The sequence below is a fragment of the Talpa europaea genome (assembly GCF_964194135.1).
Source record: "Talpa europaea genome assembly, chromosome: 4".
NCBI lineage: Eukaryota > Metazoa > Chordata > Mammalia > Eulipotyphla > Talpidae > Talpa > Talpa europaea.
This window is the reverse complement of record NC_140070.1, coordinates 96,115,947-96,141,937: the sequence shown is the minus strand read 5'-3', so window position 1 is coordinate 96,141,937 and position 25,991 is coordinate 96,115,947. Positions and strand designations below refer to the sequence as shown.

The 25,991-nt window shown below is 35.6% G+C and overlaps 1 protein-coding gene across 1 annotated transcript; it reads right to left on the bottom strand.

Moving 5' to 3' along the window:
• Positions 1 to 25,991, bottom strand: ATP6V1A (ATPase H+ transporting V1 subunit A; the record flags this gene model as incomplete). The annotated part of the gene is made up of 14 exons (XM_084232207.1): positions 1 to 93; positions 2,414 to 2,585; positions 3,853 to 3,947; positions 8,540 to 8,743; positions 11,124 to 11,187; positions 11,784 to 11,898; positions 11,998 to 12,120; positions 13,492 to 13,600; positions 14,127 to 14,289; positions 19,078 to 19,229; positions 20,908 to 21,045; positions 21,290 to 21,504; positions 23,765 to 23,893; positions 25,907 to 25,991. 14 exons carry the CDS (start codon positions 25,989 to 25,991, stop codon positions 1 to 3), a joined length of 1,857 nt encoding a protein of 618 aa, XP_084088333.1.

The window sequence follows — 25,991 nt, the reverse complement described above, 5'->3', positions numbered from 1 at the left end:
CTAATCTTCAAGGCTACGGAATGCATTCTGCATATCTTCAAGGAGTTGTGCGTAGTCGGCCTTGATCTTAGCCTCACCATCTTTCACTGGATCCTGAAAAAGTCATTACAGAATTCAAGTTACCTTTAGAAAAAATTTCCAGAACATGGAATTGGAAAATACTATTCTCTGGCCAACAAATACTACTACAGAAGAACACTTAATGACATTTAAAAAAAACCCAAAAAAACCACGCATGGGCCTCCCCTGGTGGTGCAGCGGTTGAGCGCTGGGCTGCGAAGCTGCCCGCAGCCTCTGCAGTGCCGGTTCAATCCCCGGCAAGGGTCCCACATGGCGCGCAGACCTCTCCTGCCGCGCCCGTTGCTCCCCTCAGCAATGTACCTCGCTCCTTCTGCCTATTCTGCTCCCGGCTCTGGCTCTGGTGAATTCTCTCACCCTCCCGCACTTCTGACTGTACCCAGTGCTTGTATAAATAAATAAATAAATAAATATTAAAAACTCTATGAAAATGGTTATCTTAAAAAAAACACACACAAAAACTGTTGTTAACTTGAAAATAATACACATGTAAATAGAAAAAAGATCTTTAATCATCAATCAGAAATCATTATTATTATATCATTACTACTTATATATTTTTCTTCTTGCTACGAGTATAAAATTTTTTAAATTAAAATTTGGATCAAATTTCTTTTTTTTTTTCCATATCCAAAAGGGCAGGTTTATTATAAAAGGAAGAGAAGAATAAAGGACACTTGCATAGACACAAAGGGGTAGAATGGGTTGCCCAGAAAGGGACAGGTTTGCTAAGAGAGGCCTACATGGTTGTAGGCAGGCGGCCTTGAGAGCTGCCTCTGCTGAGGGAGGTCAGTGGAGAGAAGCCCCGGAATGGTAAAGGGCACGGGCAGGCAAGAAGGCTGCTGCCCTGCGGAGGGACAGAGAGTTAGCAAAAAGGAACACCTACAAAGGCACAGGTTTGCAAACTGCTGTTTGTTTTTTTTTCACTCATTATACTATAAGCATTACCTCATGTCTTTGCGAAAAATTTGGTAATGTCTTCATAATATCCTTTTTTTTTTTTTAAAGATTTATTTATTTATTTATACAAGCAGTACAGTCAGAAGTGTGGGAAGTTGAGAAAATTCACCAGAGCCAGAGTGGAAAGAGAACAGACAGACTGATGAAATACACTGCTGAGGGGAGCAGCGGGTCTGTCGCGCCATGTGGGACCCTCGCCGGTGGCCGGGGATCAAACTGGTGCTGCAGAGGCTTCGGGCAGCAGCTTCGCAGCCCAGCGTTCAACCGCTGCGCCACCAGGGGAGGCCTATAATATTCTTATCATAATATACTACTGTCTATGGGAGCCTCCCTGGTGGTGCAAGGGGTTAAGCACTACACTATGAAGCAATCCACAGCCTCTGCAGCATGAGTTCGATCCCCTGCCAGCCAGGGAGAAACCCACATGGCGAGGCAGACCTCTCCTGTTCACCCACTGCTCCCCTCAGCAGTGTATTTCAGTCAATCTGCTTGTTCTGTTCACCACTCTGTCTCTGGTGGATCCTCTCATCCCCCACATCTATGGCCGGTGCCCCAGCTCTTGAATAAACCTTTAAAAAAAAAATACTACCAACTATGGTTACTCTGTATGACATTTAAGAAGTTTAATAAATATTCTTTTACACAAATCCACATCAAAAATCTCTGACTATTTCCTTGGGTTATATGTTTTGAATGGAATGACTAGGCTCAAAGGATGTGAATATTTAAAAAATTTTGATTTAAATTTTTGCATTTATTTTAATATTTATATACATTTTGTACAAACTTACTTTCAACCTGTAATGTAAACAAATGCTGTATGTTATATAAAAAAATGCACATTCAGAGAATCAGTCTCAATTTCTCAATAGATTTGTAAATACACTGGAATGTCATGACTTAGAAATAAATGCAACTGATCAAATATTGTAAAAACAACCCTACACATTCCAGTTTCTGCTGATAATGTCATTTAATTATCTGTTTATGTCTTGCATACTTCCAAAAGAATGAATGTCTGCTGAAAATTTAAAATGGCGTGTGATACAATATTTAGAAAAAGTAAACAGCAGAAGTCATATCACACTAATACAGTAGCTAGATGTTACTGGGAACCTGAGGTAAGGTAATTGCTGCTCAGCAATGATTTTAGCTCTAAATTGCCTAGCAGCTAAGACAAAAGGGAAAATGTCAGCATTTATTTCAGACGTGACGCACTAACATCACTAGAATTCCTATTTGAAGATAACTTTGAGGTTTGGTCTGGTTTTACATAATCTGAGAAAGTACGAAAATGATAAATCCAAGTTTCACACACAGGCTGGACAAAAAAACATATTTTACTTAAAAAAATTACAGTAGAAACAAAATATACCTTGAATTTCATGGAGGAAAGTTTATAGAGGATTTCCCCCATGTGCTCACGGATAATGGACCATGTGATTTTATTGTCACTCTGGGCAGTGGTTTCAACAGCTCTACGGGCCATATCATAAAATGCAATCATGTTGGAGAGCATTCCTACTGTCTTGTAGAAAGGGCAGAACCTATGGTAAATAAAAATCAAAATAATTAATGTGGTCATTTTCACCCACCCATACTAACTAATAATGAAGACACACAAGCAAATTGCAACAAGTTTCTGTTACAGATTTTTGAGACTTAGTGATTATTATATTGTCATATTTTCTGTTCATCCTACATTCTTGTAATCCGTTTGTCCAGATATCATTTTAGGAACCAAAACCAAAACTATTTTAGTTTTTTATGGAACCAAATATGACTTGAGGGAGAAAAGCAATCCTGTGATGGAAGAACTTAAATTATCAAAGTTTAAAAGAAAGGAAATTTTGGACCTCCCTGGCGGCCTAGAGGTTAAGTCTCAGTGTTATCACTGTTGCAGCCCAAGTTCGATCTCTGGCCACGGAGCTAACCCACTAAGGTTCAGCAGACCTCTCCTGTCTCGCCCACTGCTCCCTTCAGCAGTGTATTTCAGTCAGTCTGCCTGTTCTGTTCCCCACTCTGTTTCTGGTGAATCTTCTCACTCCCTGCACCTCTGGCTCACACCCCAGTTCTTATACACAATAATATATAAATAAAATCTTTTAAAAGAAATGGAAATTTTTTATAATAAAGTAAAAATCAAAATCAACAGGCAACTATAAAACAGAGACACACTACGGGGGGGAGAAGGGAGTAGGATCAAAACAAGGGGGGGTGGGAATTTTACAGGGATTATAACCAAGATGAAAATGCATACATTGTACAAAAACGAAAAATGATGTAAAAAATATATAAAATAAATATTTAAAAAAAAGAAATGGAAATTTTAAATAAACCATGGTAATAATATAGACAATAATGGCAAACAAAACAAACATGGAACAGCAGTAGCAGGGGTCAATGGGGGTGTCTAATAGGGACTTTGGTAGAAACAAGAAAAAAGGGCATCTTGGGAAACGTAGCAGGAAAGTGGCACACATTTATTTAATAAAAGAGGCATGCATAGTAGTAAGGAGGAGGGAGAAAAGCTTCTGGAGGCAATGATCCTAGGTTCTACACATTAGGCCACAATTTAATCCAGTTAAAGATGATTGGACCATGAGTGCAAAGGCCATAACTGGACAAATGAATAAAATCAAGACAAGGGGCCAAGTTAGATTACTACAAATCTGCTATAAAAATACAAAATAAACCTAGATGTTTGATCACACTATGTCTATATGAAGGGGGGGAAAAGGTTTTTAATGTGTAGGTAGCACCTTCTTCAAAACTCTATAGAAAATATTCAAATAAAAAAATAGGATATCTTACCTGTCATAAGGAGTATATCCATTTTGTTGTAGGAAATCATCCTTGATAAGTTTTGCAACCTCCAGAGTGATTTTATCTGTTTCTGCTAGTGAAGCCTGGAGGAGAAAAAAAAAATATCTTTAGCAATTTACTTCTACAATGCAGGACCAATAGCCCCACAGTTAGTTACAATCAACTAGCAAGAAGAAACCATATCATCAGCACAACTTCCATCACCTATCATTAATAAATTAACTTTGTAACTGCCTTTTGAAGTTCTTCTTTTTATCATTATAAAAAAAAGTAACTTAAAATATTCTATCTTAACCATTGAGTCGTAGTTGTTTATCTTGCAAATCTAAAATGCTACACCCATGAAATAACAGCCCTCCTTTTTGCCCTCCCTCTAATTCCTTTTCTATGAATTTGACTACTTTAGATTAGTGAAATTATACAGCATTTTTCCTATTGTGACAAACTAACTTCACTTGACATAATGTCCTGAAAGTTTAGCCATGTTGCAGCACATGTTAGAATTTCCCTTCCCTTGTAAGGTTGAATATTCTTCTGTGTGTGTGTGTGTACTCCATTTTGTTTACCCATTTCTCTAGCAAAGGACAACATTTGGATTACTTCTACCTCTTAGACACTGCAAATAATGCTGCTATGAACATAGTGCACAAATAGACATTCCTTTTTTGAAACACTTTATCCTTCACATCCTACTCTGCCATCTTATTTAAATTCTCAGTCTTAAGTTTATTTCACAGGTTCTATACAGCCCATAAACAGTTAATTTTCTCTCAATATCATGCAGTGTTAAAACTGTAAATGCAAATTAATAGCAAGCAGGCTCTTATCTATGTCTGAGTGCTATTTTATTGGTATTGCTGTTATAGAGCTTCACTCTTTAAACATCAATGCCTCAAAAGCTTTAGCAGCCTCGAGAGATAATACCATTGCACTGTTGCTAGGATCACGAGGAGTGAAGATTTCTTGGGAGCTGTGGGAAAGGGAGAGGCCCAGCAACTTAACAGCAGCCACATGTTACCTATGCTCCTGTGCTCTAAGCTCTTTAGAGATAAGGATCAAGTCTTCTATTTCCTTTCTTTCTTTTTTTAATCTTTTATGCCTAAACCCCTCTTCAACCACAAGAAATATTGAAATATTTTATGGGTATCCTTTTATTTGCATAAGCTCATGAAATAAGTGTATTTTCATTTGTACTATTATTTTTAATTATATAAAGCAGTTTTACGTGTGGTCTTCAGCACATTGTTTTTAAGATCCTTCCTTGTTGCTCTGTGTCACACAGTCTGCTGCTGCCAGCTCATTTGCACTTTGTTCCATGTACGCCCCTTCCCTATTTTTGTCGTCCATCTTTTGTCCTCAGTAAAGATACTTAGATTTTTTCTAATTCCTTGCCACCACAAACACATCCATTTAAAAGACCTGTTTGAGAATTTCTTTTGCACTGAATATTCAAAAACAGAACTGCTAGGTCACAGGGTGTACAAGCAAGTTCTCTCAGACTGCTCTCCACAGTCAGCACTAGATGACACAGCCACCAAGGGAGTACCAGCTCTCTATCACCACCTGACCGGGTGTAGGCCAGTTTTCTAATATTTGCCATTCTAACCAGTTTAACATTGTATCTCATTGTTGCAAGAGTACTTCTCCACAAGCTTATAAATCTTTTGTGTTTCCTCTTATGATCTGTCTGCTCTTTCCTTTGCCTATATTTCTGTTTGGGTTCTAATCTTCTCATTAATTTATAGTTCTTTGTACATTTAGTCCATATGTTTTAGATTTTGTGAACTTCTCCCAATAGGTCATCTGTTACCTTTATCCATGGTAGCTTTTGTTAAACAAAAAATTCTTGCTTTTTAATGAAATAAAAAAAAATTGTTGTTTGTGCATGTGGGAGTTTGTTTGTCTGTTTTCAACCCCTAAGTCAAGAAGATATTTGTTTCCTATTAACTTGAAAGTCTTACCTTTTATACTTAAACTGCTAATGTAGCTGAAGTCTGCCTTTGTATGAGATTCAGTTTTATTTTTCTCCAAATAGTAAATGGTTTTCCATCATCATTAACTGAAACAATCCACCCTCCCTCATTTGAACAGTGGTATCATCTTAACCATGTCAAAGATTCTTATATAATCTATTTCTATTCAATTCCAACAATATATTTGTTATTTCACCAATACCACATTGTTCTTATTATTATGGTTTTGTACTGATATTCAGTAAAGGAAATTCCCCTCTTTACTACTTTTAAGGCTGTGCATTCTTGTGATATCCTAGTATTTTAGAATGATTATTGATTTGCTCAAAAGTTTCCACTGGAAATTTGACTATTACCATAGTTGGTATTGCTAATAAGGAGAAATTCTGATTTTTTATACTTATTTTGGATTTAGAGCCTTCACCAAACTCTTACTAATTCTAATTGTTTCTCTGTTATTTCTGTTATTTTCTCATTATATGAACACATTTTCTATAATGATACTTTAATTTCTTCCTTTATAACTTTATTTTTTTCTTCTCTTACATCATTGATTAGGATTTCTAATCTTAGGCTGAACATAAGCAGAGATAGTAAGAAGCATTCTGATCTCATTCATGATTTTTAAATGGAATGCACTGGAAAATTTTCCATTAACTACAATGTTTTCAGTGTATTTCTTTTAACAAATCAAAGAAGGGAAGTTCCTTCCTATTCCTTGTTTGCTAAGAGATTTTTTAAAAAATCACAGGTACAATACAAAGTAAAAATCAAAATCAACAAGCAACTATAAACCAGAGACACACTACAGGGTGGGGGCGGGGGGAAGGAAGGACTAGAGTCAAAATAAGGGGATGGGGGTGCATCTGTATGGGGAATATAACCAAAATGAAAATGCATACATTGTGCAAAGATGAAAAAAGATGTAAGAATTATATAAAATAAAATATTTAAATAAAATTTTAAAAAAGGAAAAAAAAATTAAAATTTCGACAGCTGAAAATTCTTGGATGAATGGTATTCTCCCAATGCACAGCTAAGAATTATTCAGTTCTTCAATACTAAGTGCACGATACTAGGTCTGGAACATTATCTTTCAAAGTTTATTACGTGGCCATAGAAATAAGGGCAAAGACTTAGCATTGTATATCTGCATATAATCTTCACCCAATAAATAAAAGCACTGTTCATGATTTACAATAATAAAAAAAAAACACAGGTAATTAACTTCAAATATCTTTTCCATATTGGGTAAGATATTATTTTTCCATTTATTAATTACATCAATGAGTTACAATAACAGATTTTGTGTTGAATCATATGTGTATTTCTGAGATAAACTTTACTTGCTCATGATGTATCATTTTATTATTTTTCATATTCTGTAGGATCTAGTAAACTATTATTTAACTTAGGATTTTAATACCTCTATTCATAAACAAAATTAACACCAAATTTTCTATTCCTGAATTGCCTCTGTCTGGTTTTGGAGGTCTTCTATTTCTTGTTCCTCTTGTGCCACAGTCATTTATAAATAATGAGTATTTACTACATCACTAACCATCTAATAAAATCCTTTGTTGAAAAAAATTAGGAGGTGACTTTATAAGACATAATAAATAGAACCAGGTAGAGGACTCTGAGAGTCCTGACTAGCAATGTACAGTATCTAAGAAGTCATTCAATACTGGAATTTAATTTGACTACATTTAATTACAATATCCTCCTTTGAAACTTCAAGAAACAGAAAGAATAATGTAAGTCACTTGTTTCAGCTCACACAGCTGTTTAGTGGAAGAATCAGAACTAGAATCCTGACTCCTAGTCCTGGTACTCCTGCAAAAATACATGACAGTTGATCTTTAGTCTATCACCTCAAATTTGCTTAGTATTGGGTACATTCTACTTCAAGAAATAAAAGTAAACCAAGTGTTTTTTTTTTTTTCTTTTACAACAAAGCGAGGTAATGTTCAGTGTTGTAAAGGATCAAAAAATAAAGTTCCTAACAGTTTAGTTACTTCTTTTAATTAATCACTGTGAAGTATAACTCCTTGACCCTGGGCAAGTTTTGTGGCTGCTTTGACCAAAACAATAAGACAGAGTGATACAGTATCAGTTTTGGAGCCCAGACATAACAGGCTGGTAGTTTCCACTCCCTTTCTTTCTTAACATTCACTCTGAGGGTCTTGACCTCTGATGTGAAAATACCACAGAGAGACAACATCTAGCCAACCACTAGTTATTCACTTAGTCTAGCTCAGGTACCAGACATATGAGGGAAGAAAACTTTTAGATGACTCCAGCCTCAGTCACGACATAACTGCCACTTATGAGGGAGGGGCCCCTAAGCAAGAATGTGCAATTGAGCTCATCAACTCTAAAACCAAGAGCATTAAAACACTATTTAAGCCATTAAGTGCTAGAGTGGCTTGTTGTTCAATAACAGATCAAACAATAATCATCTTTCTACCTTCAATAACACTAATAAGTCTCTCAAATATGTAGATAAAAGAATAATCTAAAATTTTGTCAGTTTAAAAAATATTTAATACGCATTTTGCAAGGCAAGAATCTACATATCCAAATTTCTATCTGTCCTTAAAAATAAGTCAGTGTGAATTTGCTTGAAAAAAGATGTAAGAATTATATAAAATAAAATATTTAAATTAAAAAAAAAGTCAGTGTGGGATTTAATAACTCACTTTTCCCACAAGCTGCACAATTTCTGCCAGGTCTTCTTCTTCCTGCAAAATCTCTTTGGCTTTGGTCCTCAGAGGAACAAACTCTGTGAAGTGTTTGTCATAGTACTCATCCAAGGCACGCATGTACTTGCTGTAGCTGATAAGCCAGTTGACAGAGGGGAAATGCTTACGCTGAGCTAGTTTCTTATCTAAGCCCCAGAACACCTGATTTAAAAACAAAACACAAAGATTTAAAAAAAAATGTATTAAGGTATACATGATACTAAATACATAATTCTATAAATTTTGGCAAATTAAATTTTAGTATATACCAAGTGCAACTGAAATGTAAAAAACTTATAGTTAAAAACGTATTCCTTTCAATTTCAGGGTAGGCAGTATTTATAAATAAGATCAAACATGTTCTGAATTTCCTTAATAATGTATCAAATCTGATAAGAAAAATTAATAGAATCTTTTGAAGATTATTATAGTCCAATATAAGCAGATGAGCCAGAAAATGTCTTATTGAGATAGAATAGACACTGATTGGGCCTCGCTGGTGGCACAGACGGTTGAGCACAGCGCTGTGAAGCTGTCCACAGCCTCTGCAGTGTCAGTTTGATCCCTGCTGGCCTCGGAGCAACCCGCATGGTGAGCAGACCTCTCCTGTCTTGCCCGCTGCTCCCCTCAGCAGTGTATTTCGTCAGTCTGCCTGATCTATTCCCCCTCTGTCTCTGGTGAATCCTCTCACCCTCCTGAGCATCTGGCCTGTACCCTGGCTCTTGTATAAATAAAATAAATCTTAAAAAAAAAAAAAAAAGGAATAGACACTGATTAAAAGCCTCTAAATATTGTGACTAAATTCAGTCCCTATTATTAGGGCCTATCCAATAAGATTTGAAAGACGTTTTTCTGAAGTCACACATTCACCTATATTTTATCCATTTTTAATTTTGTTCCCCCTTTCTCTGCAATTTAAAACTGAAAAATTTAGGGCCTCCCTGGTGGCGCAAGGGGTTAAGACGCAACCTATGAAGCTATCCACAGCTTCTGCAGCATGAGTTCGATCTCCGGCCAGGTTGCTACCCACATAGAGCAGCAGACCTCTCCTGACTTGCCTGCTGTTCCCCTCTAGCAGTTTATTTCAGTCAATCTGCCAGTTCTGTTCCCCGCTCTGTCTCTGGTGAACCCTCTCACCACCACCCCCGCACTTCTGGCCTGTTACCCAGTTCCAGTATGCATAAATAAATAAATCTTTAAAAAAAAATTGAAAAAATTTAACAAAGTTTAAAGAACTTGAGAATTATAAATTTTATAAATTTAGCTCCCACAATTTTTTTTTATTATTTTATTTATTTTTTAAAAAGATTTATTTATTTATTTATACAAGCACTGGGTGCAGTCAGAAGCGCAGGAGGGTGAGAGAATTCACCAGAGCCAGAGCGGGGAACAGAACAGGCAGACTGACAAAGAAATACACTGCTGAGAGCAGTGGGCACGGCAGGAGAGGTCTGTTGCACCATGTGGGACCCTTGCTGGTGGCCAGGGATCGAACTGGTGCTACAGAGGCTGCGGGCAGCTTCGCAGCCCAGTGCTCAACCACTGCACCACCAGCGGAGGCCCCACAATTTCTTTTTACCTGATGTTGGCAGAAACATAAGCAAATATTCTGTTGTTTTCCATATGAATAATACATGTACCTAAGAATATACCAACCTTTAAAAAAAAAGAAACACTATACTCCTGATTTATTTACTTATTTTTAAAGATTTATTTTTATTTATTTATGCATACAAGAACTGAGGTATAGGCCAGAGGTGCAGGTGGTGAGAGGATTCATCAGAGACAGAGTGGGGAGCAGAATAGGCAGATCTACTGAAATACACTGCTCAGGGAGCAGTGGGCAAGACAGGAGAGGTCTGCTGTGCCATGAGGGTTAGCTCCCTGTCGGGGGATTGAACTCATGCCACAGTGGCTGGCCATGGCTTGACAGTGCTGAGACTTTGACCCCTGGGCCACCAAGGAGGATCTATAGTCCTGATTTATATACATCTTTCATTTGGGCTTCTTTTAATGGCTCAGTTAGTTAGCTAGCCACTAAAATTCATGCCTTGTCACTGGGAAGCAGCTGCTTATGCAGAAATTACATTTTCCAGTTTTACTTACATCTGGGTGTGGCTGAGAGAATGAGTGAAGTGACTGTGTCTCTGAAATTATCAGTGAATGGAAAAGAGCTGCTCTCTGATAGTATCATTTGCCTTAGACCAGAGTATTAAGGAAAATAAACTCCTACTGCATATTGACCATTATACATTTTTTGGAACTATATGTTTCAACCGTGAGGGTTATTCGAACTTAGTGTTACTCTAACATTAATAAAACTTTGCCACTTATTAAGCTTATTATAAAGCTTAATTATAAAAAGCTTATTATAAAGCTTTTTAATTATAAAAGCTTATTATAAAGAATGTTCCTAAAACAGATTTTACCATGTAAGTAAATTAAATACTTCTTAATGATTTGGATAACATTAGAACAGCTCTGTGTGTCTGTGCACGTGTGTGCGCATGTCTGAAGTTGACCACAGGAGGAAAAGATATACCTGAACAATACCAAGAGTGGCAGATGTAACCGGGTCAGAAAAATCACCACCAGGTGGAGAAACTCTAAATTTAAAATAAAAAGAAAATTATTAGAAATGCTTATGAAAAATAACTTGTATATGAAAGTCAAATTTTTTCCCTGAAAGTCCATTTTAATGTAAAAGCTTTTTATTGTAAAAACAACTTTGGAAAGAAAAGTCTCACCTAAGAACCTTAAATCAAAATCAGCACTATGTTGCAAATAAGAAAGATATCATTAAACACTCGTAGTATAGGAAATGAGACATTAAAATTACTTCTAATACTTCCAGTCAAATAGATGAAGGAGGAAAAGTCCCAAGAACTGTGTGTGGCTTTTTATTATGTAGTGATCTTCACATTGATTTTTAACACAACAGTCTTACCTTAACATGTCTATAATTTCCTAAGTGATTCCTAAATACTGTCACTTGAGTATAATAAATCTGTCAAGTCAAATCTAAAGAACCAGAACATACAGAGATCACCAAATATGTGTGTTTGAATGAGTGGCTTGGTTGACTCTGGAGTGCAAGCAAACTTAATTAAAAGCCACTGCCCTCAGAGGAAACTAAATATTTTCTCTTTAAGGTAAGTTTCTTTTTTTTCCTTTTTCAAAAGTAAACAGTTGAAGCGCTTACGCTCCTACAATGCTGACACTCCCTTCTCTTTCAGGATTTCCAAGACATTTCACTCTGCCTGCTCGCTCATAGAAAGAGGCCAGGCGGGCACCAAGATATGCAGGATATCCACTATCTGAAAAAATGAAAACAAACATTTTTAAAAGAAAGATTCTAAGCCAGTCCCCCAAATCCTACTCATTTTGCTTACATAATAAATAACATAAACACCTACCTGCAGGCATCTCAGCTAAGCGACCGGAGATTTCTCTAAGGGCCTCAGCCCATCTAGAGGTAGAATCAGCCATCATACTGACATGATAGCCCATGTCACGGAAATATTCTGACAGTGTAATTCCTAAATTGGGAAGAATATTGTAAGTTATAATCCTATAATGAATAATCTTTTTTGTCATTAACCCTAGCAAAGAAACGTCACTCTCTAATCTATCTAAACACATTGGATGAAATGATACATATACACGCCCTCAGCAAAGTACAAAATACGACACAACTTTAGAAATATATAGTTGTTGCTCTAAGAGTTCCAAAATCTATTACTCTGTTCCTTTATTTTACCAGTAAGAAAATAAAAGCTTATCTATGAAAAACAAAGTAGTTACTGGAAAATTCAGCACTTACTGTTTATTAAAATATATCTCAGAATAAAAAATGAATTCTGAAGCTCTCTAAAAATGGTCCCATTAACAAAGTCTTAAAGAAGTATTACTCACATATTATTAAGGCTTAAAAAACACAGTAATTACCACATATCAATCTCATGATGGAAATGATCCTGCCTTATACGAGTGTGGCTATGTTTTAAGTCTGTAGTAACATTCACTATGTGTATATATTAGAAATACTTGGAACATATAGATACACATGAATAAACTTCAAAGAAAGTTCACAAGCTCTTTCACCGACCTAACATCAATGCCTCAAGAAAAAAATAAAACCTCAGACAAAATCAAAAGATTAATAAATGGAAAACATATTTGCAACTCATGACAGATAAAAGGCTAATTTCAAAGAGACTTTACAAATCATTATGAAAAAGAACTACTATCCAAAAGGAAGACAGTTTTCACATGGTTAAATACATATAGGAAAGATGATAGCTCACTGTTATGAAATACAGACTGAATAAGTATCCAATAAAGCACAGATAGTAAAATGCTAATTGTCAGATCTAAGTACCAAGTACATGGGTATGCACCGATCTTTTCTCTACTTTTTGTATATTTGATAGCTATCCTAAGAAAGTATGGGAAAACTAGCATTGCTGAAGCTGTGGAGAACTCTTATCTACTATTACCCCTTTTGAACGGGGAACCAAACAAAGATGGAAGGTAATACATAAATAGATGTGATTGTCTTACTCCTTTATATCCAGCAGTCAAAATACAATAATTAAAATTTGATAAGTTATAGAGACATGGGTATATTCAAAGCAAGAAAATGGTAAAATATGTAATGAAAAAAAAATGGTAGGAGAGAAGATATACCATTTTATGATCATTTAAAAGTTTGGAGCAGCTCTATAAATGCCTTCTGCTGACAATTTCTCAAGACATAAATAGTCAAGCATTTCCAAAAAGCAACAAAATGGTTATATGTACAGAGGTATTTTGGAATGAAACAGAAGTTCTTTGGAAAATATTAAGTTGGTACTAGCTTTAAACTTAAGATCAGATGTTACCACTTTTATTCCAATTTATATACTCACCAGTATAAATAGAAGCTTCTCTTGCAGCAACAGGCATATTGGAGGTATTGGCTACCAAAGCTGTTCTCTTCATGATTGACTCTACCTTACCGTCAACTTCCATTGTAAGCTGGAGGCAAACAATCTATTAGTGATCCTCTATTTCCACATGGAGCATTTTAGTCCCCCGTTTACAACTTCATATTTAAGTCTTCTGTAATAAATGTTCCCAAAGAATATTCCCCACCACTCCCAATTCTTTCCTCTCCCTATTACCAAGTACTATAAATACAGGCATTATTTTCATTTCCTAATGAAAACCATTATTTTATGGGGGAAAAAAATTACTATAGTAACCTTGTAGATCACATTAAGCCTACGTAAAATACACATCCATAAATATTTTGCCTATTTCATCTCCTCTTCATAACTGAAAACCACCAAACTACAAAAAGAAATTCTCATGCGTTTTATTAAAAAATTACAGTCTTCCCTGAATATAAAAATTAGATCGTAAATGTAATTATTCCTTGAGATTCTTGACAAATGAGAGTATTGTTCCAGATCCAACAAAGGGCTTTGTTAATGCTAATCAAAGCTGTCTAGTGGTGTGATTTTTTTCTAGAAAATTATTTGAAAGCTCTATAAACACAGACCTCTGGGAAGTCCCGAAGGACTTCAGACATCTCATTTCCTCTTTCACCACATCCTACATAGATGATCACATCACTGTTGGAATATTTGGATAGAGACTGTGAGATCACAGTCTTTCCACAGCCAAAAGCCCCAGGGATTGCAGTTGTTCCTCCCTGTACACATCTAAACAAGAAAACAAAGTGTGGATTACATGAGTTGATAATAAATACTAATAAATTAGATTAGTGACACACAAAATACAACTTAAAGAACTCTGAAATATTTTCATCTCTACATATTAACTCACAAAGATAATACACAGATGTAGATATAAATTGCTTCCCTGCTTGGTACCTAAAGTAGTATGCCTTTTATTATCAATCATCTCTATCTTTCATAGCTGAAAAGCAAAAGTACATGGGTACATGGGTAGGAGGAATATGAAAATAATAAGAAAATAGTACTAATATTTTGAAAGCTTTTATAAATTAGCACATGAAAAGACAATATAGGAATTAAAGCTAAAAGAAAAAAAGATAAACAACTTTAAAAAGTTGTCTCTTGAGGTAAAAAATAAGAACTAAAAAAGTTACAACTTGCTATAAAGGTTAATGAACAAAGATATTCACAAAGGTGTTAAATTAATCCCATTTTACCCATTCAGTAATTATTTACAAAATACCCCCAGGGTTCTAAAAACTGTTTGGAGATGCTGGAGAGACAGCAGTGAGTAAGAGAGCCATGTTTTCTATACTCACAGAGCTCACATTCCAGTGAGCTAAAGTGCAGAGAGTCAGCTAGTACTTACAGCACCATTTAGCAGTCACCTTCAAACTTTCCCTAAAAAGTGGCAGTGGAGTGAAATACCCTTAAGGGCTGAGGAAAGTCAGTACTGCAGTATGTGTGTGTTTGCACTCACACACTAAGTGTGTTAGGGGTGGAGTGGGAGGGGAGGTTCTAAACAGGAGAAATGGGATGAGAAACAACGCATAATTAATAATGATTTTTTCAATATAAAACAAACATGCATTAAAATTTTTTCGCCCCTAAACCTTTCAGTGACTTTGAATAAACTAAGAAGGCACATCCATTTATCCTATGGTTTGCATACGCTTTCAAATCACTTTTAACCTGCCTGGGGAGAGAAGGCAGAGTGGGTGTGGGCCCAGTTTGGGAATTCAATGATACAATTTGAAAAGTGATGTCATAGGGAAGGACTGCGAGATATTGTGGGAGTACACAGGAAGGCGGGTAGAGTCTAATCTACTGGAGTAGGTTAGGGCATTCTTTTTTTTTTAATGAAAGAATGCTTTATTATGGATTCAATTTATTTATCAATTATTCATGCACTGGCTCCTGATGCATACAATTTAAACCTTTTATGGATCTTCAGAATTTTTAAAAAAACAACTGTTTATTGGGGTAAGCCATTTTCCTGAAGAAGCTAAGACTTGAAATAGAAATTAGCCAGAAAAAAATAAATACATTCTAGAGGGACAACATGCACAAAGGGGCAAGAGGGAGCCTTACTTGAGGAATTAAAAATCATTCAGTGTGCCTGGAACATGGCATAAAGGAAGTAGTTGGCCAGTCGAATACATGAAACAAATGGAAGGCAAGTAATGACTAGATCTGGATGGCTTTGTATGGAGTTGGGAATCAAGCAAAACAGTTCAGGACCAGATAAGTGTTTTAAGATCTATTTTTTTTTTAAAGAGGCATGTATTTATTTATTTGTTTGTTTGTTTGTACATGCACTGGGTACAGTCAGAAGCGCGGGAGGGTGAGAGAATTCACCAGAGCCAGAGCAGGGAGCAGAGCAGGCAGAAGGACCGAAGTACACTGCTGAGGGGAGCAGCGGGTGGCAGGAGAGGTCTGCGCGCCATGTGGGACCCTCCTCAGGTGGCCGGGGAGCAGCCGGGGATCGAATCGGCGCCGCAGATGCCGCGGGCAGCTTCGCAACCCAGCGCTCAACCGCTGCGCGCCACCGGGGAGGCCCCCAGATAAGTGTTTTAAATGGATCACTATATAATATGGACAGCCATTAGAAAGAAGGTAAGACTGAATGTAGAGAATTTGTTTAAATAAGACTTGCAGAAATTAGGGTAAAATTCTTAAATTAAGGTCATGGATTAGGGATGAGAGACATAGACAAAAAAATATTTAGGAAACAGGATAAAAATACTTGTCCAATAATTAGATGTGGAGGATAAAAAATACCCATGAGAGAATTATAGATATTAGGTTGGGCATTTATTTACTGTAAAAATAATAGGGACATTTGTTGAGAAAGGCACAAAGAAAGATGAGCAGGTTTCAAGAAAGAGAGTAGTGATTTAAGATGATGATTTTAGTTTTGAATATAGTGGCTTTTAAAGGATCTGTAGGATAGTCAAATGGAGAGGCGTAATCAGAAGTGGATAAAAGAGTCTAGAACTCAGAAGTGATCTGGGATAAAGATTTAGATTCAGGAGTTATCACATTTAGATGAATACTGAAGTCATGAGAGTGGATTAAGTCATCCACAGGGAGTAAGATAAAGAATTGAAGAGAGGGGCCTCCTGTTGGCACAAGGGATTAAGTCTCAGCACTATCAAACTATTGCCAGCAACTGCAACATGAGTTCAATCCCCAGCCAGAGAGCTAACCCACATGGCTCAGCAGACCTCTCCTGTCTTACCTGCAGTTCCCCTCAGCAGTTTATTTCAGTAGATCTTCCTGATCTGCTCCCCACTGTCCTTGGTGAATTCTCTCACCACCACCCACCCCCCCATGCCTACACCCCGGTTCCTCTATGCATAAATAAATAAAAATAAATCTTTTTAAAAAATATTTTTTCCCACCCACTGACTTCTACTTCCTTTTTTTTTTTTTTAAAGATTTATTTTTTTATATAAGAGCTGGAGGTATAGGCCAGAGGCGTAGAAGGGTGAGAGGATTTACCAGAGACAAAGTGGGGAGCAGAACAGGCAGATCTACTGAAATATACTGCTGAGGGGAGCAGCGGGTGTGATAGGAGAGGCCTGCCAAGCCATGTGGGACTCTCCCTGACTGGCTGATAATCGAACCCACACTGCAGAGGCTGCGGACAGCTTCACAGCACAGCGCTCAACCCGCTGTGCCACTGGGGAGGCCCTAAAAATAAATCTTTAAAAAAAAAAAAAAAAAAGAAGAAGAAGAAAAAGTCCTAGAAGAGGGAAAACTCTAATAGCAAAATTCAGGGGAAAGGAACCTATAAGAGAGAATAAACTGGCAGACAGAAGCTAACAGGAAAAACAAAAGGATTGTTTCAATGAAGGAGTAGAAAGCAAAACCCAAAATTGTAGGAATTAAGGAAATACTAAAACTTTTTATTGAATTATAGGTCTAGGAGTGTCTGATGATGTTAGTGAGAGGAGTGAGGAAATGAGAGCAGAGTACACTGAATTAGACTGGGAAAAGTAGAAGCAGCTAATTTACTGTATCAGGAAGTTTGGCTGTGAAGATGAGGAGAAAATAGTAGAAGGTAGAAAGAGGAAAAAGGTAGAGGGTAGACTTTGTTTCATTAGATGGAAGATAAAGGAAGATATCTTACACAAGGGGGTGTTTGAGGAGATGTGAAGTGAGAGATAAGCTCCAGAAAGAGGAAGTAAAGAAGGGATGAATGGGAATATTTACCGTGGCAGCAAATCTATGGCAAAAATGAAGAGTTACAAATCTTATGGTCTCTGATTTCTCAGTGAAGGATCAAACATGACTATTTGTTGAGAATGAGGGGAAAAGAGAGGACTTGAAGATCTGAGGTGAGTAAAGAGGTTTGAAATAGCTGCCAAGGGAAGAAAAATGATAATTAGGAAGATACAGAAGGACTGCTACACAATAGTGAAGTTAACTACCCATTTTTGCCCTGGATTTTTTGTTTTCTCTGCAGCTTGTATATAGATTTGGGAGGAGATGGCTGGACTGATTCATAGTTGGGATTTTGCTAAGAAGGTATGACAGAAAACAAAGAAAAAATTTAGTTTGTAAGAGTGATAGACTATGGAGTCTAAGCTGGATAGTGAAGGATATAGAAACAGGAGACATTGATTAATAAGAAAGAAGTTTCAAAAGATTGAAGATCTTGATGAGAATAGTGAGAATAACTCAGTAGACATGAAGAGTAAGAGGCTATATTAAGAGTGGGACATATAAGGGCTGGTGGCGAGAGACTGAGGAAATTATTATATCATAGCTTCAGTCTTTTCTATGAATGAAATGACAAGGTCATTTGTTAACATTAAAGCAGCATATGGTGAAATCTAAGATTTAAAGAAAAAGGAGGTTTCTAGACGGTAAAGAAAATGAAAAACAGCAGACAATAAATCAAGAAAAACATAGTGAGCCCAGCTGATTTCAGAAACCATCAATTAAAGTGATATCAATCTACAAAAATTATTTTCATGTGAATTTTCTTTTGGAACTTTTTTTTCAATTTAGAAATAATGCTTTCCTTTTACAATTGTGAAAAAGTAAATCTTCAATGATTTGACTATAATAAGCAGTGGCAGGGTCTCCCTGGTGGCGCAAGGAGTTGAGTCCCAGTACTATCAAGCTATCGGCAGCCACTGCAGCATGAGTTCGAACCCCAGTCAGGGAGCTAACCCACACAGCACAGCAGATCTCTCTTATCTTGCTTGCTGCTCCCCTCAGCAGTGTATTTCAGTAAATCTTCCTGTTCTACTTCCCACTCTGTCTCTGATGACTCTTCTCACTCCCTTGCACCTCTGGCCTATACCCCAGCTCTTGTATGCAGAAATAAATAAAAAATAAATCTTAAAAAAAAAAAAAAGCAGTGGCAATATAACACATATTCAATATACAATTAATTCACTATATCTCTAAATAACATTTATTACAGGATTAGGACATAAAAATTTAACTATAAAAAGTGGACCTGTAAGCACATATAATAACTACAAAGGAAAACCATAGAGCCCAGCTCAAACTTACGGAAAAAGAGCATCCAGGACTCTCTGGCCAGTCAACAAAGGATGATTGGCTGGTAGCTTCTCAGTGACAGGCCGAACTTGACGTACAGGCCAAACTTGGACCATGCTGAACTTCTCTTTTACACCTTCAAATTCAAGCTCCAAGACAACATCCTATAAAAATACAGCAGGATTTAAAATACTATCAAATTTATAAACATTTTTTTCTTTTAAAAATCTGAGTAATCCTGGATTCTTCTTGGGGATCGGGAGGTGGAATGTGGAAACAGGGAGGGAGAATATACTTTTTATGAAAAATCATTATTTGCAATCCTATCTTTTTAAATTATATATATTTATTATTTTTTAATTTTTTTCAAACAGTTTAGTCATTTTTGAGAAGAAGGTCTTTCAAGTAATAGAGGAATAGTTAAATAAATTACATGGATATGTGCGGGGAAAAGTCACAAAGGATGCAGAAACTTCTCCTGGGATTAAGGAAGAGAGAAGTTAAGTATTCCTGACTTATTTTCTATTCTTTGTTTTGTTTATTATAATGCTCTTATACTGCTTTAATGAATACTTACCTATTAAGAACCCTAAAATATTTAATAAAGTCAAATATTTTTATACATTAAAAAAGCAAAAAGGCAATGAGTACATTTAGGACAGAACATTTCACAATTCTAAAATACACACACCTACAGAAATATGTAATTTTGTTGACAGAGGAATCTAAATTACCTGCTTCAGGGTGGTTCATCCATACAGCGAGTGAGTCTAAGCTATTGAGCAAGACTAGCTGACAGCCCAGAATCCCAGAGTTTTTTAACATTGACATGATAGTACATTAGCTGCAGCTGTTCAACATAATGATTTGATATTTGTTTTGTTTTGTTATATTTGTGCTTACATAGGGTCTCCCTGGTGGCATAGGTAGTTGAGCACAGCACTGTGAGGCTGTCTGCAGCCTTTGCAATGCCGGTTCGATCCCCACCTGCCAAGGAGCAACCCACATGGCTTGGCAGATCTTTTCTGTCTCACTCACTGCTCCCCTTAGCAGTGTATTTCAGTCAGTCTGCCTGTTCTGTTCCCGGGTCTGTCTCTGGTGAATCCTCTCACCCTCCCATATATCTGGCCTGTACCCTGGTTCTTGTGTAAATAAATCAATCTTTTAAAAAAAATGATTGTGTTTACATAGAAGAACTGGGGTGTAGGTCAGAGGTGCGGGGGGTGAGAGGATTCACCAGAGACAGAGTGGGGAGCAGAACAGGCAGATTTATTAAAATACACTGCTAAGGGGAGCAGTGGGCGAGACAGGAGAGGTCTGCTGTGCCATGTGGGTTAGCTCCCTGGCTGGGGATCGAAGTCAGGCTGTTAGAGGTGATAGTGCTGAGACTTAACCCCAAGGCCACCGTGAGGCCCCCAAGATTTGATATTTATATATATTATGAAATTATCGCTACAACATGTCAATAACATCTGTTACCATAATTGTAAATTTTTTTTTCTTGTGGTGAGGACTTTTAATAGGTACTAGGTATTCTCTCAGCTACTTTATAATATACAATATTATAACCATAGTCACCATGTTGTACATTATATCTCCACAACTAATTTATTTTATAAGTAGAAATTTGTACCTTTTGACTCCCTTCACCCATTTGTCTACCTTAAATACCCGCCTAATCCCAATCTGGCAACCACCAATGTGTCATAGACATGAGATCATATGCTATTTGTCTTTATTTCATAATGCCCCCAATTGCAGTCAATGTTGCTAATACAATGTTGTTCATTTATTATGGTTGGTTAATATTTCATTGTGAGATAAAGTTTATGTGATACTTACAGAGGTATCATAATTCCCAGGTGGTGCAATATAAGTCACAGTTCCTCTGTTTCGTGGGGGTAACATGATTTTGTGTTTGATGAGCGAGTTCTCAATGACAGTTCCATATATATCTCCACCAGTGATATGACTACCAACCTAGAAAAGAATTTTGTTTTCAATGTTCAAATAAACATTGAACACCCTTGATATTATCATTTAAATCATTTGCCTCACTTATCAATAAAACATATTAGTTCTACAATCCTACTTGCAGATTTAAGGAAAAAGGAAAAATTTAAATCATGCTTCTGCATTCTATTTTTAATTGGACTACAACAGTCAATAAACATCCATTTTACATTCTTTACCAACTTTAGAAATTCCCGGTTAAAAGACATACCCGTAGGCTTTTGCAAGGTGTAAAATCCCACTTGATATCTCTGCTAAGAGCAGACACATTTACTCCTCTAGGAATGTAGATACTTTGAGTCTGACTGCTGATATCCGATAAAGGTCTTTGAATACCATCAAAAATGGCTCCCATAATGCCAGGACCAAGTTCTACGGAGAGGGGTTTACCAGTGCGAAGTACAGGATCTCCAACAGACACACCAGCTAGAGACAGTAGTTGAGGAAAACTCACTGTGAAAATTTATAGTTACTATAAAAAGGAAATAGTAGAATTTGGACAGGGAAATCATTAAGATGCTAAATAGAGATTATCAATTTTCTCCATTCACAGCATCCTTTGTTTTTTAGTAAAATTCTCAAAGTGCCCTAGGACAAAAGATATGCCTAACAATTCCATTTATTAAATAGTTATATCCAAACAACTTAATATATGTATCCTAACATCTGAGTAGCACTTTGAAGGAAAAATAAATATAAATTGCACAAAAAATATTTTAATTTCATTCTTAAATAACCTCAATCTTAAAAATGGGAATTGTGTGCCTGTCAGCATTGTACAATTTTCAAAACTTGGATTCAGAACGAAAACCCGTTCCACATCATTTTTATAGGGTACTTGCTTTATTGCTTAGCAATTGCCAAAAAATCAGCTTTGTAAAAATATGACATCATTGACAAAAGGGTAGTACAGGTGATTAATAAAATTGCTACTATCTCAAACTAGTAGTTTGTGGTATCTGACTAGATGTCTAATATTCTTGTGTTAATCTCAAAAACTTAAAATACCTTGCAGCACCATAAAAATCTGCTGCAAATTCCCAGAGGGTCTTGGTGAACACTTTGGGAACCAAAGCATTAAAAAAAGAAAAAGAGAAGCAAAGACTCGCCTTAATATATAGTTTCAATTATAAAATGGACTAAATAGTCCCCTAAAAAAGGATATTAGTACCTGAACAATAAATTAAAATCTTAAGAACTGCTTTTGAAAAGGAAAAGAATAAAACATGTAAATAAGCACACTGAGAAATATGTGAGAAGTATGCTCTCCCAAACTTGTTGAAATCAGCACAACTCTTACTGACAGCAATTTAGCAATGTGATTCAAAATTAAAAATGCATAAACCTTGGCCAAAGAATCCAACTTCTATGAATTCATATTAGTTATACTTTAATGGTGTCAGTAAAAAAATTGAAACCAAAATTTCTATTGAGAGAAAAATAAATTATGATATATTCATATTACAGAATTCTACATTGCTACGAAAATAGCATCTTCCATAATTGTTCTAGAATGATCTCCAAAATAGTCTCATTTTCAATATCTGATTATAAAAATTTTCAAACATACAGCATACTTGAAAGAATTTTACACTGAACTCGCCAATCTCTGCTAGAGCCTACCAATTACATTTTACCATATCACTTATCTATCCTTTTTCCACAGAATGTAACTTGTTAAGTGGAAAAATGGGAAGATGCAAAATAGTCCATATAATATGTTATCTCTCTGGAAAAAAGGGAATAAACTACATATTTATTTTGTTACATATGCAGTTAACAAACTACTAGGATATATAATAAAAGGAATTAGTCAAAGTGGCTGTACAAGTGTTTTGAAAATTGGCCAGTAACAGATGACAAAGATGGAGTGGTCCTTGCATAACTTAATATTTTGAAGATAGAAAAGTCCTTTTGATTAGTTATGATTTCACAGCCACAAAGATTTGGAATTTTATTTAAATTTTTCAGATGATTTTGTTTTGAACAAGGGCTCCAGTACTCATAGAGAACAATTACCTGCATGAATACATTTTAGTACGGCAAATAAAGTGTACTAAATAAATCTTAGAGAATTAATGCTGATCTTGGAAATCTAAGTCAAATACATAAATGAAGCAAAAAAAAAGAGGTAGTTTCTCTTCACAAGGTGTAATGGTTCACCTTTTAAATTTTCATAGAAAATTGGAAATAAATGCTATGTGTAAAAGTCAAAACATGGTAATCAAACATACAGTAAAGATCCCTAGTGCTACAGTTATAATGTAACACATCACACAGGACTATTTATTATCATTAGAGTGGTAACTGATTTATTTGTGGATTTAACTATTTTAAACAGAAATCACAATTGAATCATTTTAACCATATAAATCAGTGTTGTTATTCTGTATATGCTTTCTTCTAAAATGCAGGTGTTTCTCTGAAGAAAAATTCTAGTTGTTCCCTCCTAGTTTGTGAACTAATGAGATACAAAGGCCAAAGAAAGATTAGATGGTAATACTAACTTCTTAAAATTTTATAAGCACCAATTCCTAGCATCTTTCTTCAATATATTCCCAACAAAGCAAGTTTCTTCACAACATTTGTACTCCTGATACCATGGTTGTTGTTGCTTCTATTTTTGTCATAAATTCTTAAATTTTGAGTTGTAGGGAGATGCAAGAAATCGAACCAAAAAGGATACAAGTTTCTTCATACACCTGGATGGTAGCCATGTCACCCTCCAAACGGATAATCTCTCCAACCAACTCACTGTGGCCCACTCTCACCAGCTCATACATGGCAGCCCCTGCCATGTTGCAGGCTGTGACCACTGAAAAGTACAAATGAGTATTTTGATGACTTACAACTCTGTGAATAGTTAGATAATTAAAATATCCAATAAATCCAATAACACATCTCTCTTTTATATCATAGGAGAAATAAATGCCCATGATGAACAGATATGTGGTTTCTCAAAAATGATGTTTTTTAGCATCTTTTTTAGTATGATATAGAGGGTAAACAAAATAAATTTGTGAGACTAAAGATTATCCATTTATATAATACACATGAAAACTATTTTCAAAAACTTTTAAGTTCTAGATGGCAAACTCTTATCCAGTAGAACTGCAGCACTTTTTGATCAATACATATTGCTATAAGACATGGAATAATGAGCTTTGGAACAAGTATCAGTTTGCTGTATTGTCACAATTCCTCTGAGAGATAAATATCTAAAACACCTTTACTTTCTAACAATTTATACCAATGGTTCACATGATCCTTCTAGGATATGGACCTTTCTGAAGAGTTGTTGATAGCTAGATATAGAAAAACTCACATATGCATCTAAAAGTTTTTTTCTTAGGCCATAAGGATGTTTATAACCAGTCACCCTTACTGGAAGAGGTCCTCATTAAGAATCCCTATTTCCCTCAAATACTGAACCAGAATTTGTACTTAGTGTTGTAGAGCACATTACCTAATAAACAAAAATTACTTTTCTGGCAGGGAGGAACGGTTACATATTTTCAGATATATGTAGGAATAAATCTATTTTTAGTTTCTAGTCTTCAGTATTAATGATATTCAAGTGTAAACTATTGCAGTATTAATATATAACCTGTTAGGACAATAAAGATAAATTTCATAAAGATTTACCTCTATACTTGCTATGTGAGAAAATTAAGATATTAAAATACCAAAGACAACTAAAATTTTAACTCATATTACATAAACTCATTTCTCTATTATTTTACAAAGTACTTAAGAAATATAAATAGGTTCCAGGAGCAATATGTTGAAAAAATATTTTTACCCAAACACTTTTGATGGTGCTCTTTTGTCTTTTCCCTAATAGTTTTTACATTGTAACCTGTCTTTTCTAAAAATTCTGATAATCATCAAGGGGAAAAGTATTTCTCTGAATGCCAAGAGATTAAAAACAGTGAAATGTATGATTTGTTGATGTATAGTTTGTGAATGAGTTCAAGGTCAAACACCAAGCCCTAAGCAGTGGAAGTTTTTGAGGGGAGAAATAAAAGGAACAGTAACTAACAGCCTTCATTCAGATAAACACCAAAATCAGGGTAATCACTTCTACTATGATATAGAACATGAGTTTATAAAAGGACGTAATATGAATTTTCATGGCACTAAGAATTATAAATCAATGAGAAGTTTTTTTTTAACCCTAGGAAGCTGTGAACCACATTTTTTAAAGGCAGTTGCAAAGTAACAAAAACAGTAGTGTGAGATTGATTATTTAAAATACAGTGCCCCGAATTTTGGCAGAATGAACATCAAGTTTAATACTACTTTCCATTATCAGCATCATGTCTTAGGACTTCTTTCCTCTAAATAGTTAGTTATATGGTATAGGAAATAAACATTCAGAAAGATTTATCTATGCAAAGAGCCAAGGTTGATATTGCTAAGAAGTAATCTGAAAACAATTATTAAAGCTCAAGCCAAATTAAAGGATATTTACTGAGTACCTTTTATTTGTAAAGTATTGCATACTAAAAGCTATAAACTTTAGTTTTTCTATTCAGATTTCATTAAAAATTATGATGTAGAGGTAAAAATGCACAGTGATTAAATATTTGCATAGTAAACAGGACATAAAAAAATGAGTACCTCAGTAATAATCAAATTTAGATGGCAAATCCTAGGTACACCTTTATGATGGGGATATTTCCTCTAACTTAGAATGGCTATGATATCTTTTAAAGACAGATAGAATTGATGCAGGTGAGTCTATGTATTTCTATATAAAACATCTTGAAAAGACATTACTCAAAGGTGAGAAACTTTATTATTGAAACTATTATATATTACTTACCAGGTCCTGAGACCCCATGCACATAACCAAATGTGCTTTCTTTATCTTCATCAGCTATTTTGGGTAGCTTGGAGAAATCCATCAT